This window comes from Loxodonta africana, chromosome 15 (genome assembly GCF_030014295.1).
Source record: "Loxodonta africana isolate mLoxAfr1 chromosome 15, mLoxAfr1.hap2, whole genome shotgun sequence".
NCBI lineage: Eukaryota > Metazoa > Chordata > Mammalia > Proboscidea > Elephantidae > Loxodonta > Loxodonta africana.
This window is the reverse complement of record NC_087356.1, coordinates 80355365-80372909: the sequence shown is the minus strand read 5'-3', so window position 1 is coordinate 80372909 and position 17545 is coordinate 80355365. Positions and strand designations below refer to the sequence as shown.

At 43.8% G+C, this 17545-nt stretch overlaps 1 protein-coding gene across 6 annotated transcripts in view; it reads right to left on the bottom strand.

Moving 5' to 3' along the window:
* The window catches only part of SIK3 (SIK family kinase 3), a 260893-nt gene extending 254742 nt beyond the window's left edge, over positions 1-6151 (bottom strand). For all 6 annotated transcript variants that reach the window (XM_010597896.3, XM_064269029.1, XM_010597897.3 and 3 more), the window contains exon 1: positions 5879-6151. In XM_010597896.3, the coding sequence (XP_010596198.2) occupies positions 5879-6151 (273 nt within the window). The remainder of the gene's footprint in view (positions 1-5878) is intronic.
* Between the last annotated feature and the right edge of the window lie 11394 nt (positions 6152-17545).

Here is a 17545-nt window from a genome sequence, read left to right as displayed (position 1 = left end):
TCATGGGGACACTGCAGAGCCTACAAAAGGTGACCAAAAAATGTGCATTCAGTACGTATGTGTTGAATGAATGAATGGATAAGGAAAAGGTACATAGACGTCTCGGGTGTTTTGTTCAATTATAGAGGCTCTGGTGAGTATAGAGCATTTCTTTTTCTTTTCAAAGCATCCATTTTGTTCTCTTTCATGCCATGAACTAGAAACATTAGCCAGACTGATGCCTGGAAAATGAAAACAGCACTTTTGGCACAGAAGTAACTAGTCTGGGCACCTCTGGCTTCAGCCAGATCTATGACTTTCTAGGGAGCTGGCACCAAAGTCAGAAAGTTAAAATAAACAGCTTTGATGTTGGAAAGTGGAATACCCGTGTTTTGATTCTGGAGAGGCTAGTCTCAGTCAGTCTTAGCTCTTCACAGCGTGTCAGGACCACATCAAAATGAAGTTACTCATCTTTCAGTAGTTCCTTCTAATTCTCTAGGGGATGGAACTATCTTCCTCAAATGTATTTAACGTAAATCTTGTTTTCCATTTTTTTGATATAATTCTATTTATCAGTGAGTTTTGTTTTCAGCTTTCTGATGAGAACAAGCATTACCTCATCTGCTTCATTAAACTCTTCCTTAGAGGTGAAGATGATGCTATTAACCCACTTTGAGTTGTTCTTGTGATGAGTTTGCACTGAGACACAGAGCACACAGTTGTCTCCTGGCTGGTCAAGATTTACAGTGGGGGTCATGGCATAAATCACTTCTCTATGTAACAGTTAAGAATCTTGACCTTGGCCTTCTCAGTAGCACACTCTCCACCCAAGTGCAAGCGTGTTCTTCAGCCTGTAGGAATGTTATTTCATATTCTTCACCAAACAGAAGTGAATCCTACAGAAATGACTGCACTCCAACTCCATTCCATCACCAATGTGACAAAGATTACTCACATAAAACACACTGAGAACTCGGAACAGCCTAGGTAAAAACCAGTGTCGGTCACAGTTTTCATTAGACAAGTCTCATTACTATTTAAAAAAAAAAAGAAGTTTAACTAATGGGAAATCTTTTTAATGCCAATTTCATGAACTTAGTCCATGGGAATTAAACCCAACTATCTCAAAGCGGCACCTGAAACAGTAGCAGCAGACTGGTTTTTACTCTGAAAGCATCGCATCAGGATGACATCTCTCTTTACAAAACTGATGGCGGATGCATTCGTGAGTTGTTCCCAAGGGGTGAAAAACAAAACAAGGGGAACTGCATCTTATTCATCTTAGTTACTACAGCCCCTGATGATGATGATGATGATGATGATGATGATGATGATGATGATGATGATAACAGATAACAGTGCCAGGCACTGTTCTAAGAGCTTTACATATATTAATTTATTTAATCTTCATAACGCCCAAACTTGTGAGGCAAGTACTACTGTCACGCCATTTTACAAGTGAGGAAAACAAGCACAGAGAGGTTAAATAATTTGCCCAACACCATCCAGCTATCAAGTAGCGGAGGATTCAAGCACACACAGTATTACCAAATCTCAAGCGCTCTTACCACAAACCAGTATCAGGCAAGTGATATTTGTTGGAGCCCTGGTGGCACAGTGGCTAAGAGATTAGCTGCTAACCAAAAGGTCAGCAGTTTGAATTCACCAGCTGCTCCTTGGAAACGCTGTGGGTCAGTTCTACTCTGTCCTGTGGGGTCACTATGAGTTGGAATCGACTCCACGGCAACGGGTTTTCGTTTTTTTTTTTAAGTCCCTGGGGGCCCTGGTGGTGCAGTGGTTATGAGCTTGGCTGCTAAGCAAAAGGCTGGCAGTTCAAATCCACAGCCGCTCCTTCAAAACCCTATGGGGCAGTTCTCCTCTGTCCGATAGGGTCGCTATGAGTCAGAGTTGGCTCCACAGCAATGAGTTTGGTTTAGTTTTTGACATATATTTGTTGAAATATAATTTGAAAGTATTTGGTCGATGGCTTTTATAGTCATGCTTATTTTAAAAGGGGGAGAAAAAGCACACAAAATATATCTCTCTTGTTCATGGGTATACCCCAGAGCCTACAGAAGAGCCCTGGTGGTGCAGTGGTTAAGAGCTCTGGCTGCTAACCAAAAGGTTGGCGGTTTGAATCCCCCAGCTGCTCCTTGGAAACCCGAGTGGGCAGTTCTACTCTGTTGTATAGAGTTGGTAGGAGTCGGAACTGACTTGACAGTAACAAGGTTCTTCACTTCCTGGATTTGTCCCCATTCATCAACTGTTGTTGTTGTTAGCTGCCATCAAGTCGATTCCAACTCATGGGGACCCACTGTGCAGGGCAGATCTGCTCCAGAGGGTTTTCAAGGCTGTGCCCTTTTGCAATCAGATCACCAAGCCTGGGTTCGAAACACCGATCTTTTGGCTAGCAGTTGAGCACTTAAGCATTTGTGCCACCCAGGGGCTCCATTCATCCAACTAGTGAAGGTATAATTAGACACAAGCAACACAGAATAAACAACTGAAAGACAGAGGACCTTTTTATCTCTTTAATAGGTATCATATCCTGCCATAAGAAAAGAGTCAGAGAATCTCAGACTAAGGCTTCTCCAAAACAATGAAATCAAAAAAGGTAAGACAAAGACAGCCAGGGCGAGCTGCTGACCGACGTATGCCACAGATGAATGTTCTCTCCGGTTAACAGTCCTGCAGTGACACTCCAAGCACTGCAGTGCCGCCAATATTACGTCTGAGCTCATAGGTGCCGTGCTGCACAAGTCATCCCAGAGGCCACTCCAGGAGGTTTGTGAGTTAACAGAATTTGGGAAAGGGCCAGCTTCACCACTTATCGTTGGATGGAGTACAGTAGCTCAGTCAATAAATGAAGTTTACTTTAGCCTCTTAGTCCTTGGAATGGGTAGTGTGTGTAAGAAAAGGTGATCATAAATTTACCTCTGATGTTCAGAAAATACCTATTACCCAACCTCATTTAGTCAAAACAAGTATCATCTGAATTTCCAGAGTATGACTGTTACATACGGTTATAAGATAAATCTACACCATTTAGTGACCTACAGGGAAAAAAAGAAGAAGAAAAAAAAAATCCCTCTAAAACACAGACAAAACCAAAGAAATGGAATTATGCAAACAGACCGAAAAAAAAAATAGCTTTCTTTGGTTCCAAGTAACCTGACTGCAGAAGTAAAATAAATGCTGCAGTGCATGGGTAGAAAAACCTACCCACCTGACTGAGCGACAGAAACAGCAGCTTCGGCAACTTCTAGCACCTATGCACCTTCCCCACCATTATATAACCAAATCATGGCCTTAATAGGTTATCACACTCTATGTCAACAGCTGTTAGGCACATCTAAGCTGGCAGCATTTGAGAACCCCTTCCCAAGTGGATTCAGATAAGCATGGAGCAGGCTAAAACATGCTCATCGTTCACCCGGAGCACATGACAACTCCTTGTGAATTAAGCCTCACTCATGTCGTCAGAGTAATTTAAGCCGGGAAAGATAGGGCACTTGTTAACTGTAACTAGGAAATTGCACACAGCTACAGAAACAGAAATGAACGCTGGTGTGGCCCCATAGCACATGCAACTCATTGTCCAAGTCGTTTCAGTCTCATTCAAGACTGAACATTTCCATACGTAGGAATTGCGTAACTAACTGCACACCACAAATGATCAAAGATAAAAACCAACATAAACAGTGACACCCGTTTATAAACAAGCCAACGTTGAAAATCCTGCAGTCCTACAGGATACCAAAGCCTCAGAGAAACGCTATGAGGGGGGAAAAAAAGCTGGAAAATTAGAAAGCGGGCAGACGAGCCATAATTAGCCACTGGTTTTGCTGACTACTGAAGATAGAAATGTCGCTTTCATATAGAAAGCCAAGAATCAACTGTTAGCAATTACATTTACAAAAATATTCAACCATGTCTGTCACAAGCTTCTATCAATATTTTGGTGTATCCAAGGGCTGGAAGACACAAAATTCTTTAAATTACAGATACCATAAACCAAGCAACCAATTAAGTTCATGGAGTCCATCCCCCAGAGGTCGGAGCAAAATAATCACAGGAGCAACGTGATTATTTAGAAGGGGGGCGGCTGGGGGGGGGGGGACACCAAAACAAGAAACAAGGCATGGACAACTAGATTTGTTTGTGAATGTTAAGCTTAGCCTGGTTAACAGTAAACAGGACTGGAAACTCAAGGGGGTGGGGGTGGGGGCACTGGGCGGGTGTGCACCAGAGTTTACCCCCTTCAGGGTTTGAGGGTAATGTCAAGAACCTTGGACTTTGGTATCTCTTTCAGTTCTGACCTGCAGGCTTCAGGCCCTCTGATAAAAACTGACAAAAAGGCTGAAGGGGGCCCTCCAGAGGAAGTGAAACTGACCAATCAATTCTCCACAGCCACCCACCCTGCCACCCTGGTAAGAGGGGCCCTTTGTAGTCTTTGACAGAAAGGGGGAGAAAAAGGAACTTCAGGTTGCAAGTGAGAAGGAGAGAAGACTTAGATAAGTCACTGGCTTCTGAAAACAAGCGATTTAACTGTTGTCAAAAAAGCGAAAACAAGGTAGGTGATAATAACCAGAGGCTAGGCTGAAGAGGTGAGGGGAATTGATGTGGCTTTGATAGGAAGCAGCAGCAGCTATGAAGCTTCTTCATTAGTGAGGCAGAGGGAAAAACGCAAACTGCAGTTTTAAATATAATGAATGACTACGTTAAATGTATTCAGTCAAGTGAGACATGGACCAAAGAAAGAAATTTAGAGTAAAAATGGGCTTTATGGTGCCTACAAGTCCAAAAATACTATCCATATTTCCTCAAAAAAGAAATAAACGTATATGTGTGTATACATAAGGCTTCCTGACTGACCTTGAGCAATTTCACTGCTACAGCTCCTCAAAACCCTTGGGAACCAACGGGTCCAACTAGCGTTATCCTCCTGACACTCTGGCCTGTGGGTTCCTCACATGCCTCCTCGGTTTCAATGCTTTCCCCTCACCACCGAAGGCCCACCTTGGGTGTATGAAGCCCAGAATTGAGACCTTCCAACAACTAAAAATAACCAGCAATCTAGCCCACCCCAAATTATTTAACTCCTGATTACCCAGTGCTACCATAGACCTAAGGCCCCCCCTGGGCCTCTATTCCAGAAAGCCCAGGTATTGCCAGGATCCAGTCCTCTTCCTGAAGAGAAGAAAAGTAATTTTTCCCCCTACTTGCCATTTTCCTCATTGCCTCTACCAATAATATGGTCTCCCTTCAAACTCCCATTCCCATCCCCTATCAGTCTTAGATGACCAAATGCTGATTTGTGTCCCTATCATGAGGTACCTTGTTCCTCATATCTTCCAGTACCCTGCACCCACCGTGCTCCCCCTGCACATGTCCCAGCCGTCCTTGCTTCCCTCGTAACCCCAGGTCTGCCAGTTTACCCTTCTCTTTCCCCCGTCTTCCTGGTCCACATTTCACATACCCAAGCCCTCCTTCTGTTCTGATTTCCTAATTACTGGTTCCAGAGTCTTCTAGCTTACTGTCTCCTGACTCCCTGAAAGTTCCAAAGCCCTTCTTCCCAACCCCGCCTTCTGCTAGCGTCCACGCAGCCCTGAGAGCCCCCTCCCCTCCCGGTTCCTCAGTTCCCAGGTCCCGGGCCAGGGCCCCCTTTGCCCCTCCGCCGGACAGCCGCCCTGTCTCGGGCCGCCGGTTCTGCCCACCGTCTGCCACCCCTGTCCCCACTCGCCGCCGACAGCCCCCTACCCGTGCCCCGGTCCCGACGCGCTCCGATGCCCCAAGCCCACCCGCTGCCCCAAGCCCGACGCGACCCCCTCAGCCTCCGCGCCGGGGATCCCTCTGCCCGCACCACCCTCCGACGTCCCCGGTCCCGTCGCGCCACTACCTTGGCCTTGGTGACGAGGTGCGTGGCCCGCTTGACCACCGCGAAGTTGCCCTTGCCGATGGTGCGGTCGATCTCGTAGTAACCGATGCGCACGGGCATCGGCCCGCGAGAGGCCGGGGCTGCGGGGCGCGGCGCGCCAGCCGCCGGGGGCACAGCAGCGGGAGCGGCCGGGGCCCCCGGGGCAGGCGGAGGCAGCAGGCGGCCCGCCGGCCCGGCTCCCCCCGCTCCGGCCCCGGCAGCCCCGCCAGCCCCGCTCGCCGCCGCCGCCGCCATCTTGTTGTGCAGTGAAACCTCCGGGGCCGCGGGGAGCCGGCTGGGGGGAGGGGGCGGGGGGGCGGGAAAGGCAAGGGGGGGGCCCGACGGACGTCACTCCGGGAGGCGGAGCGCCCGCGCCGCCGGGCGCCCGGCGCCATGGCAACCACTCGTCACGTGCCGACGCGCGTCACTGCCAAGAACCATGGCAACCGTGACCTCACCGGCGAGCTCGACCTTCCCGCGTGGGCCCTAGTTCCTCAGGCCCTGGCTCCCGGGTGCCCCCTCTGGGGATGAGGCGGGTGGGAACCCGCAGTGTGCCAGCAAGTCCGAGACCTCTGCAGCGCTTCCCGAGTCCGGGGCTGCATTATGCCTGACCCAAAGCCCACCCCCCAGCCAGTCGCCCCTGGAATCGCTAATCTGACCCCTGCTGTGACCTCTGTCCCAGTTCAGCAATCACCCAGCCTCCCTTAAAACAAAAGTATTTCCTCATCACCAAAAATACCAGCCTTGTCCCACTTTAGCCCTTGAGGCCACAAAGGCAGGAATAGCTATGGTATTTAAGTAACTGTAACCAACCAAGTTGGTAGCAAAGCAGGGGAATTCTTCAGTAAAATTCCTTCCTCTTACAAAACCCAGCTCACCCTATGTAATCATTCTAGCTGTCACCAAATAAACGGGAATGGGGAAATTAGGACTTGCGTGTTCAAGCACTAAGAAACCAACCCAAACACGCATTCCAGTCATTTGGTAGGCGAGGGCCAAAGAATGTACGTCATTTTCCTTCCTACCTCCTCCGTCCCTCAACAATTATATAGCGAAATGTCTACCAAAGTGCCTGTATACTGTTTCTGCTGCTTGTATTACCCTGATGAAACACCGGTGCAAGTTGTCCAGTGAGCCACGTCATATTTAAATAACAGCCCATTAGGCAAAAAATAAGATTAAAATTCCATCCTTACTAGTGACTTTCCAAGGACATTAAAGGTGATCAAATTCATAATCCTGACTATAAATCTCATATTCCTTTTTCTCTCCTCCCCTGTTAGGCATCCCACAGCTTTCAGAGGCTTTCACTAGCTCCCAGGCTTCCCCCTCCCTTTATTAAGCAGATTAATGTAATTGCTTTAGATGGGGGTAGGAAATTGAGCTGGCAATAAGAAGATTGTCTGGCAGGTTGGGAGAGAAAGGAAATCGTGAACACTCCAAAGTTAACAAAGTGTATTCCCTCACTCTAGCCTTGATCCATTCACATCTGTCTCTTAATAGACTGAGTTCCTCAGTGGCAGAGCTGTGTTGCCAGGTCACCATATGTACAATGTCAAAAACTGACCACCAGGGCACTGTAAATGGACCAGAAGGAGAGTGCATGTTTACTCTCTTTGACCAAGGGACGTTTTCTAGCCCTATGGTTCTCCATCTGACTGAGTAATGGCTGAGGCCAGGATGGGACAGAGGAGTCATCCCATGATCGTCTTGAGCCAATTCTCTGCTAGCTGTTCCAAATTGCCAACACAATTAACACTAATTGGCTCCTTTACTAGCAAAGCAGGACAAGGATGAATTGGTTCTCAGCTTCTTGCATTGGTTAAGCCCTCTCTTTCCGCAGCTGAGGTCGTTCAATCTTAGATCAATGATGTGACATAGCCAACTCCTCTTACCACTTCATGGCCCCACTCATCTGCCTCTAGCGGAGACCAACCATGGCGCTGGACCCCAGTTTTACCATTTCATGGGAGGAACCTCCAGAGAAAGAAACCCCACCTGACTGGAAAGGCAAGGAAAGACTCTTTCACTCCGGAGGCTGCAGAAGCAGCATGGAAACCATTCTCACTAGTGACTGTCCAGCCTCCTCTCCACTCACAGAGACAGTTTGAACATCAAGCATCACAGCTTTTGCCACTCTTTGGAGGGTGTCAAAAACAAAGAGGACTGGGAAATGGAGCATTGGTCTACTTTCCAAAGAGAAGAGGCAGATCACTGTTGTCTCTTAATAATGACCAGAATGTGTTATGTTGTGCTCTGCCATTGGTGCTCCCTGCGTATATGGATTGAGGCTAATAGATGATATGTAGGATTGAGATTTGGGTGAAGACTTGCTGAAGAGTCCTCTTTTATGAAAAGAATATAGAGAAGTGGGGAGGGGATTGATCAAAGAAGACCAAACCCAAACCAACCAAACCCATTGCTGTCCAGTCGATTTCGACTCATAGTGACCCTATAGGACAGAGTAGAACTGCCCCATAGGGTTTCCAAAGACTGCCACATCTTTCTTCCGTAGAGTGGCTGGTAGGTTCCAGCCTCCAACCTTTCAGTTAGCAGCCAAGTGCTTTAGCCACTGCGCTACCAGGACTCCTTCAAAAAAACCATCAGGGAAAAAAAAGAAAATTGTTTGTATGTATGCGCTCAATTAGAATGTATTGAGTACCAAGGATTGAGTTAGGTTTGGGGAGGAAATGTAGAAAGGGAATCCAAAAATGAATAAGACACAACAGCTGCCCTGGAGTAACTCACAATCAATAATAACAACATTTTTCCAGGCACTGTGCTAAACAGTATACGTAAATTAACTCACCAAAAACTCACAGCAACCCTGTGAAATGAGATTATATTATCCCCTTTTAAGGAAAATGAGGCACAGAGGGATTGAGAGAATAGGCCAAGGTCATAGAGCTATTCAAACCCAGGAAGTGGAGCCTGAGATCTTTCCCAGTGTATTAATTACAATCCCTGTCAAGCTAGGAGCTAGTAGGAAAAGGGTTTCTCCAGAAGCCCAGGGTAACTGAGCTCAGCTTAGACCCACGGAACAAGAGGACATTGAGAGCTCTTAAGAGCCGGACGGAAGCAAGCAGCTGAAGTGTACTGATGAGGAACAACTGACTACAAAAGTGAATTAAGTACCTGTGATGGCCTTGGTTGTAAATACCACCAAAAAGAGGCCCACTGTTTATTGTATAGGAGTACTGGTGTCCTTATGAAAAGAAGCTGGAAGATGTGTTCCTGCCTTGCTGCAGACTTAGAGGAGTGGCTGAAGGGCTGAATTCTCAGGGCCTCTGTAGCCCAGGGTGAAGGAACAGAGCTAGCCACTGCACAGCTCGGTCAGCCACCATAACCAATGTACCCTCTTCTGAAAAAACAAAAGCTAGACTCAAAGATGAAAATGAGACCTTTTCCTTTGTAATGTCATTGTGTCTTATTTCCAGACTTTGAAAAGAGCAAACCTAGGCATTCCTGATGATAACCCAAAAAGCAAACCTGTTGCTGTTGAGTCAATTCCAACTCATTGCGGCCCTATAAAACAGGGTAGAACTGCCCTATAGGGTTTCCAAGGAGTGGCTGGTGGATTTGAACTGACTTTTTGGTTAGCACCCATAGCTTGCCGTAGCTCTTAACCACTGCGCCCCCGGGGCTCCAAATAGGCCCTTAGAAACTTATAGAAGTGATATAAAATCTCTGAGGAGCTAAGGTCCTACCTGAGAGTGATATAGGGAGTTAATACATTAACTCTTTAATGCGTTTTAACGCTTGCTTAGCCTGTCTGCATGGCAGTTTACCAGTAACCCAGCAGAAAACTGCAGCCTCACAACATTGCTCCATAGACTCTTGGAGCCATCAAGATTTTGCAGATAGTCCAACCCCTCACTTAACAATGACCCAACTCATGGCCCCCAACACCATTTAACTCAGTACAGAAGTCACTCCTGAGGTTCACCCTTCAGCCAAAGATTAGAAAGGCTCATAAAACAAAACAAGGCTAAATGGGCACACCAGTCCAGGGGCAAGGACCAGAAGGCAGGAAAGGACAAGAAAGCTGAAACTGGGAAACCCAAGGCCAAGAAAGCGTGAGTGTTGACATGTTGTGGGGTTGGCAACCAGTGTCACAAAACAATATGGATATTGTTTAATGAGAAACTAATTGCTCTGTAAACCTTCATCTAAAAATAATAATAATAAATTTCAAAAAATAAGTAAATAAAACGACAACTCATTACTGCTCTGAAAAGAAGCTGGCATTATACCAATATTATACCAGTATAATAGCAAGCATTTTTCAGAAATTCTATATACAGAAAGGCAGCAAGGTAGAATGTTTATGTGCCACATATTCCCAAAGAAGGAAAGTATTGGCCAGTTACAGATTCTGCCATCTCGCAGAAACCAGGGCACTGTTGGAGACACATTGTCTGAACACTCCAAGTGCCCTGCTTTTCCTGGTGAGCTGAATGTGCGCCTTCTCTTTGTTAGAGCTGCCTTCCTCAATGCCACCTCAGCTATGTGGCTTTTGCCTTCCTTCCTCCTTCTATCCCAGACCAACCTAGTCACGTCCAAATGCTTTCCCTGAATACCTAGCAGGTCTGAGCAGCCAAAGGTAACTAACTACATAGTCTCTTGCTATAAAATGTCTTGGGGAGGTGGCTTAAAAAGGCTTAAGAGAAGCTAAATAAGCTTTCGGTCAAGAATTTCCTGTTCAGTTTGGCCACATTTTTCTTTTCCCTGAAACCATTCAGTCATTTCTGTTATGTAACGCAAAACATAAAAATCACCGTTACTGGGTGATGGTATAATTCGGGAGCAGATAAGGGTGATGGCAGAACAATAATGATGAAAATAATGTCACTGAACTGTACATGAACGTGAAGATTGCTGAAATGGCAAATGTTCTGTGACATATATATTTACTTCATATTTACCACAATTTTAAAAAGAAAAAAAATCACCCTTACTACTTTGTGTATGCTTTAGAATATTGTTTAAGCATTTTTAGGTTAGCATAAAAATACCCTTTAAATCATCCAAAACATCCTTAAGTATGACTGTTAAAGGTTTCTTTGTATTCTTACATGTGACTTTATGATTGTTTGAAATTTATATCTTCCTCAGATAGGTACACCCTTGGTTTTAAAAGGAAAATCAATGGGAAAATGCATTTAATACAGAAAAAAAAATTCATCCAAGGCAACAGTTTTCATTAAAGTATAGGCTCCCTAAGGTGAGGTACACCTACTTACCTTGCGATCCATTCCCTAATAGCCATACTAATAAAATTTTATCTATTTTCTTATAATTTGCCTCTTTCTCCTAAAGGAAAAGTATGGTAACCTACACATATTAAGATTTTGGCGTATTTGAATCCTTTTCTTTCCTTTGAATATAGAAACCAAAGCCAAACCAAACCCACTGCTGTCAAGTCAATTCCGACTCACAGTGACCCTGTAGGACAGAGTAGAACTGCCCCATAGAGCTTCCAAGGAGCGCCTGGTGGATTTGAACTGCTGACTTCTTGGTCAACAGCTGTAGCACTGAACCACTATGCCACCAGGGTTTCAAATATAGAAAAAAAAAAAAACTAAAATTCTAGGAAGTCACAACATTTCACAGAAAATAAAGGCAGGAATTTTTCTTCATTTTCCTGGCTTTACATCTGCAGAACTGCACCTCTCATCTTTCCCTCCCTTTTCTCATCTCTCCTGGATAAAGAACCATCTCCTCCAGTGTGGCCCCCGCCTTGGGAGTCACCTCTCAGTTTTGAGTGCTCTCCTTCAAACAGCCGTGCATGTTCTGGGAGACAGTAAGGGTGATGTGTTTTTACAGCAGCTTCCTTGCAGTAAGGCTGGGTTTTGCTTAGGTTTTCTACCAGTTTCTCCAGCTGTTGGCTAAGGAAAATTTATACTATTGGGACTGGTTTTTGTAGATGGCTGACCTGCCTTTGTTTGTTTCATTTCCACCACAATTTTCCCGTTAAACTAGAAAATCCATCTTCCACTTCTGAGGCCAAAAGGAATCCTCTCCCTATTCTGCAGAGACATCTGCTGGTCAAAGTCCTGAATACATGACTCCTAGCTGTACTCATTTTTTGGTTCTACTAAGGCCTTCCAGTTCCTTCTATTTGAACTGCAGGCAGTTGAAAACCACAAACCCACATCAGGTGTCAGAAAGCCGAAATCCCTCACGTGGAAGCGGACTCTAGGAAGCCGGATTACTTTATGGCCAAATACAAAGTGGAGGGGGCTAAGGTTACAGTGATGCCTTAGGGTCAGGTAACAATACACAACTCTGGTTTTGAGCCACCAAGGATATTTTCACTATCCCCAGAGGCCTCATGGCAATTAAAAAAAAAAAAATCTTAAGCACAAAATTAATATTCATTTATTTTTATTTTTAAAATAATCGCATTCATTTGGCATGTTTAAGGGGAAGCCTGGCATAGTATATAAAGGGAGCAAGGATTGTACAGTTAGACCTGGGCTTTTTGTGGACTTTTCCACTCACAAGTTCATCTTTGAGCCTCAGTTTCCTGTTCTGGAAAATCACACCTACCTCATGGGGTTGTTATGAGGATTAACTGTCTTGCCTAGATAAAGAGGCCTAGATTGGAATCAAGTACATTGTATGCGATTGACAAGTATTAACCTCCTCCCTCTGAATGCCAGTAGAAATAAACAGCAACATGCTGCCTTCCAAATCGTTTTCAAAAGATTTGGAATGATTGAAAATAGAAATAACCAAAAAAAAAAAAAAAAAAACCATTGCCGTTGAGCCAATTTTGACTTATGGCGACCCTATAGGACAGGGTAGAACTGCCCCAGAGGGTTTTCAAGGAGCAGCTGGTGAATTCAAATTCACTACCAGGGCTCGGAGACTAGAACTAGGGCTGTGGAAAGAGATTAACTTCAAGTTAAAGGGAGAAAGTGACAGGTTTAAATTATTCTTCTGTTTTGTTTTACTAAACAAAACAAACTAGTTCAGTCTTTAGAGGTTAGCCTTGTTTGTGTTTATGATACAACTCTACATGTTCAATGAAAACAGTCTTACTCTCACAACTTCATGAAGTAGTTATTACCCTCATTTTATAGATGGTGATGCAGTCGTTAACAGCTTGGCTGCCAACCGAAAGGTCAGGAATTCAAATCCAACAACTGCTCCTTGGAAATCCTATGGAGCAGTTCTACTCTGTCCTGTAGGGTTGTTGTGAGTTGGAATCGACTAGATGGCAACAAGTTAGGCTTTTTATTCCTTTTTATTCTTAATTAAGAGAGATTATGACATTGAATTAATTTTTAAGTTAAAAATACAGGCAAGATACGATAAGATAAAGTAATGGAGTTCGAACCATCTAGTCATGGCATCCCAGAGCACTGAAAGGCCCTACTCCAACTCTAAACTCCAAGAGTTGAGCCACATTCCAACAAAGGCTGAGTGTGGAAACCAAAGTAGGTATTGAAAGCTCTGCCCTTACATTTTATCCCACTCTTGAACACAGCTCTGATTTCTTCAAGGATTTTCGTGCAATGATTTCTGAGCACCAAGCCTTTATGGATTCATTGCTTGGGAAAGTCCAAACTCGCAACAGAATGCCCAAACTCCTTTGCAATCTGGCCTCAACTTCCCTTTTCAACTTCACATCTTTTATTTATTCCCCCCCCCCAACCCTCTCCCACCCAGGACTACCCCAGGAGCCTTTACTATCCAAGTACATTATACACTTTTACTTACTTTTGCTCATGCTTTTCCTTGTGTTTAGAATACTCTTGAAATTCACCCATTTATTATTTGAAATTCCACTACTCCTTTAAGAAACAGCTCAGATCAGGATTTTTTTTTTTAACTGTGCTTTAAGGGACAGTTTACAAATCAAGTCAGTCTCTCATACAAAAACTCACGCGCATCTTGCTATGTACTCCTAGTTGCTCTCCCCCTAATGAGACAGCACACTCCTTCTCTCCACCCTCTATTTCCGTATCTATTCAACCAGCTCCTGTCCCCCTCTGCCTTCTCATCTTCCCTCCAGAAAGGAGCTGCCCACATAGTCTCATGTGTCCACTTGAGCCAAGAGGCACACTCCTCACCAGTATCAGATTGGGATTTTCACAATCCCTATAAAAATTAGTTTTTTGTTTTTCTTTTTCTCTAGGTCTCCCAAGCGTTTTGTCAGAGAATGGGCTCCAGTACCAGATTAATTGGGTTTGAATACTGGCTTCACCACTCATTAGCTGTGTGATCTTGAAAAAGTTAGTTCAGCTCTCTGGGTCTCAGTTCTTCAACTATAAAATAGATATAATAATACAACCTGTTTCATAGGAGCATTGGAAGGATTAAACAAATTACTATATGTACAGTAATTACAATGGTGCCTGGCATATATTGTAGCATTTTTAACAGTCTAATTTATGCTACAGTTGCATGGTGCTCTGTCTAACTAGACTGCAATCCCCAAATAGGCAGGCCAGATTTGTTTAGCTCACTATTCTATATTCAGCATCTAATCCTCTGCCTGGCACACGGTAAGCACTCAGTAAATATTTCTTAAATAAATTAATGTCTCCCTCATGAAGTTGTGATTTTCTTGAGGCCAGGTACTATGTTATACTTCACATCTATATGCCCAGAGCCTAACACAATGCTGGCACATTGTAGCAGTCAGTATACATTGGCAAAAATATATAAAATAAAGAGGAAGGTAGGGAAGTTTTGTCCTAAAGTGTGTATTTTCCCTTATGAAGGTTCACGTAGGCAAGGCTGGAGCTCTGGGACAGCCATCCAAAATCTAGCTACGGTCTTAACATTTTACTTTGCAGAAAAGATGTATGTTGAGGGGGGAGGGCAGAAAGGCCTGGCAATCTACTTCCAAAAAATCATCCATGTAACACACTATGGAGCACAGTTCTACTCTGATGCACATGGGATTGCCATTAGTTGGAATCAATTACACGGCAACTGGTAATAGACACTCACTATCCCTTAAGCAACAACTTCCATTTGTCTCATCCCACCCACTTCTGCCTACCACTAATCAGCTTTCGTCTCTATGTGTTTTTTTATTCCAGATATTCCATATTAGTGAGCTCATACAACATGTGTCCATTTGTGTCTAACTTACTTCACTCACCATAATGTTTTCAAGGTTCATCCATGTGGTAGCATGTACCAGAACTTCATCTATCTTCATGGTTTTTTACCCACTAGTCTGTTGATGGGCATTTGTGTTGTTTCTACCTTTTGGTTGTTGTCAATAGTGCTGCAATGAATATTGGTGTCCAACTATTAAAGCATGTGCTTTTAAGTGAAAAAAAAAAAAAAGACACAAGGCGTCTTACTTATCTAGTGCTTCTATAACAGAAATACCACAAGTGAATGGCTTCAATAAACAGAAGATTATTCTCTTACAGTCTAGGAGGTCAGAAGTCCAAATTCAGGGCATCAGCTCCAGGGGAAAGCTTTCTCTGCCGGCTCCAGAGGAAGGTCCTGGTCATCAATCCTCCCCTGCACTAGGAGTTTCTCTGTACAGGAACCCTGGGTCCAAAGGACATGCTCTGCTCCTGATGCTGCTTTCTTGGTCCCCCATGTCTCTCTACTTGTTTCTTTCTTTTATATCTCAAAAGAGTTTGGCTTAAGACATAATCTAATCTTGTAGATCTCATCAACATAACTACCAGCTAATCCATCTCATTAACATCATAGTGATAGGATTTCCAACAGACAGGAAAATCATATGAGATGACAAAATGGTGGACAATCACACAATACTGAGAATCATGGTCTTGACAATATTTTGGGGACATGATTCAATCCATAACGCATGGGGATCCCAAGATACTTCTAAGGAAGCCAAGGGAAAAGTGAAGAAAACATATGGGTGAAGCTTCAGGACCTTCTTTTAGGTAAAAGCACGAGTGATAAGAGAAACACTGGAATAACTAGGCTTCATTAAAATAAAAAACTTCTGTGCATCAAGGGGCATCATCCAAGAACGTGAAAAACAGCCTACAGAATAAAAGAAAATATTTGGAAACTATGTATCAGATAAGGGTTTAATATCCAGAACATATTTTTTACAAAAAACTTAAAACTCAACACCAAAAAGACTAATAACCCAGTTAAGAAACGAGCAAAGGACTTGAACAGACATCTGTCCAAAGAAGATATGTAAATAGTTAAAAAGCACATGAAAAGATGCTCAATATCATTATAAAAACTAGAGAAAAGCAAATCAAAATCACAATGAGATATCACTTCACACCCACTAATATGGCTATTATTAAAAAAGAAAAAAACAGACAATAACAAATGTTGGCGAGGATGTGGAGAAATTGGAACACTCGTACGTCACTGATGGGAAAGCATAATGGTGCAGGCACTATGGTTAATGGTTCGGCAATATCTGAAAAATTAAATGTAACATTGTCACATGACCTAGCAATTCCACCCCTAGGAGTATACCCAAAAGAATTGAAAAACAGTGTCTCAAACAGACACATGTATACCAGTGCTCATTGAAGTATTATTCCCAGGAGCCAAAAGGTGGAAAAAACCCAAGTGCCTATCAACAAATGAATAAAAAAATGAATAGATAAATAAAATGTAGTGTATGCGTAGAATGGAGTATTATTCAGCTGTAAAGAAAAATGAAGTTCTGATACTTGCCACCATACGGATAAATCTTGAAAACTTTCAATTGATCAGTCAATAACTACTATTAAGTTGACTCCGACTCATGGTGACTCCATGTGTAACCGAATAAAATGTTGCCCAGGCCTGCGTCATCCTCACAAATGCTGGCATGTTCGAGTCCATCATTGTGTCTGTTGTGCCAATTTATCTCACCGAGGGTCTCCCACACCCTCCTTGGCTCTCTACTTCACCAAACACAATGTCCTCCTCCAGCAATTGATCCCTCCTGATAACATGTCCAAAGCAAGAGAGTCAGACAATATTCTGTTGTGATCCATAAGGCTTTCATTGGCTAATTTTCAGAAGTATCACCAGATCTTTCTTCCTAGTCTTAGTCTGGAAGTTCTGCTAAAACCTGTCCACCATGGGTGACCCTGCTGATATTTGAAATACCAGCGGCATAGCTTCCAGCATCACAGCAACATGCAAGCCACCATAATACAGTAAACTGACAGATGGGCGGTGGTTGAAAACATTATGCTAAGTGAAATTAAGCCAGGCACAGAAGGTCAAGTATGATATGATTCCACTTTTGTGAAATAATAGACAAATCCATAGAGAGAAAAGAAGATTAATGGTTACCAGGGGCTGAGAGGAGTGAAAAAAAGAGAGAAAAAAAGAATTTCTCCCCATTCCCACCTAGTAATTTTATTGAACAAGAGCTCTCAAAGGTACAAACCTCATTCCATATCCAATGAGTTAAATGGGTCACACACCTGATCCCACTTATTCTTGGGAAAACTAGCAATCTTGGCCTGGAGCCTCTGAGGAATCGTCATGGTTATAAAAAGCTCAGCTGGTTCAGTGGCAGTGGCAATGTCTGCTTATTTCTTCTCTGTCCCTTGTTGATAGACCTCAAGGGTTGTCAACTGCAGTCTCATTTTGGAGGTGGTCTCATGGGCTGAATTATTTTCAGCTGTTGTGTGTTTACTTAGTGCCTTGTTGATTTGAGGTGGGGGTTGGGGA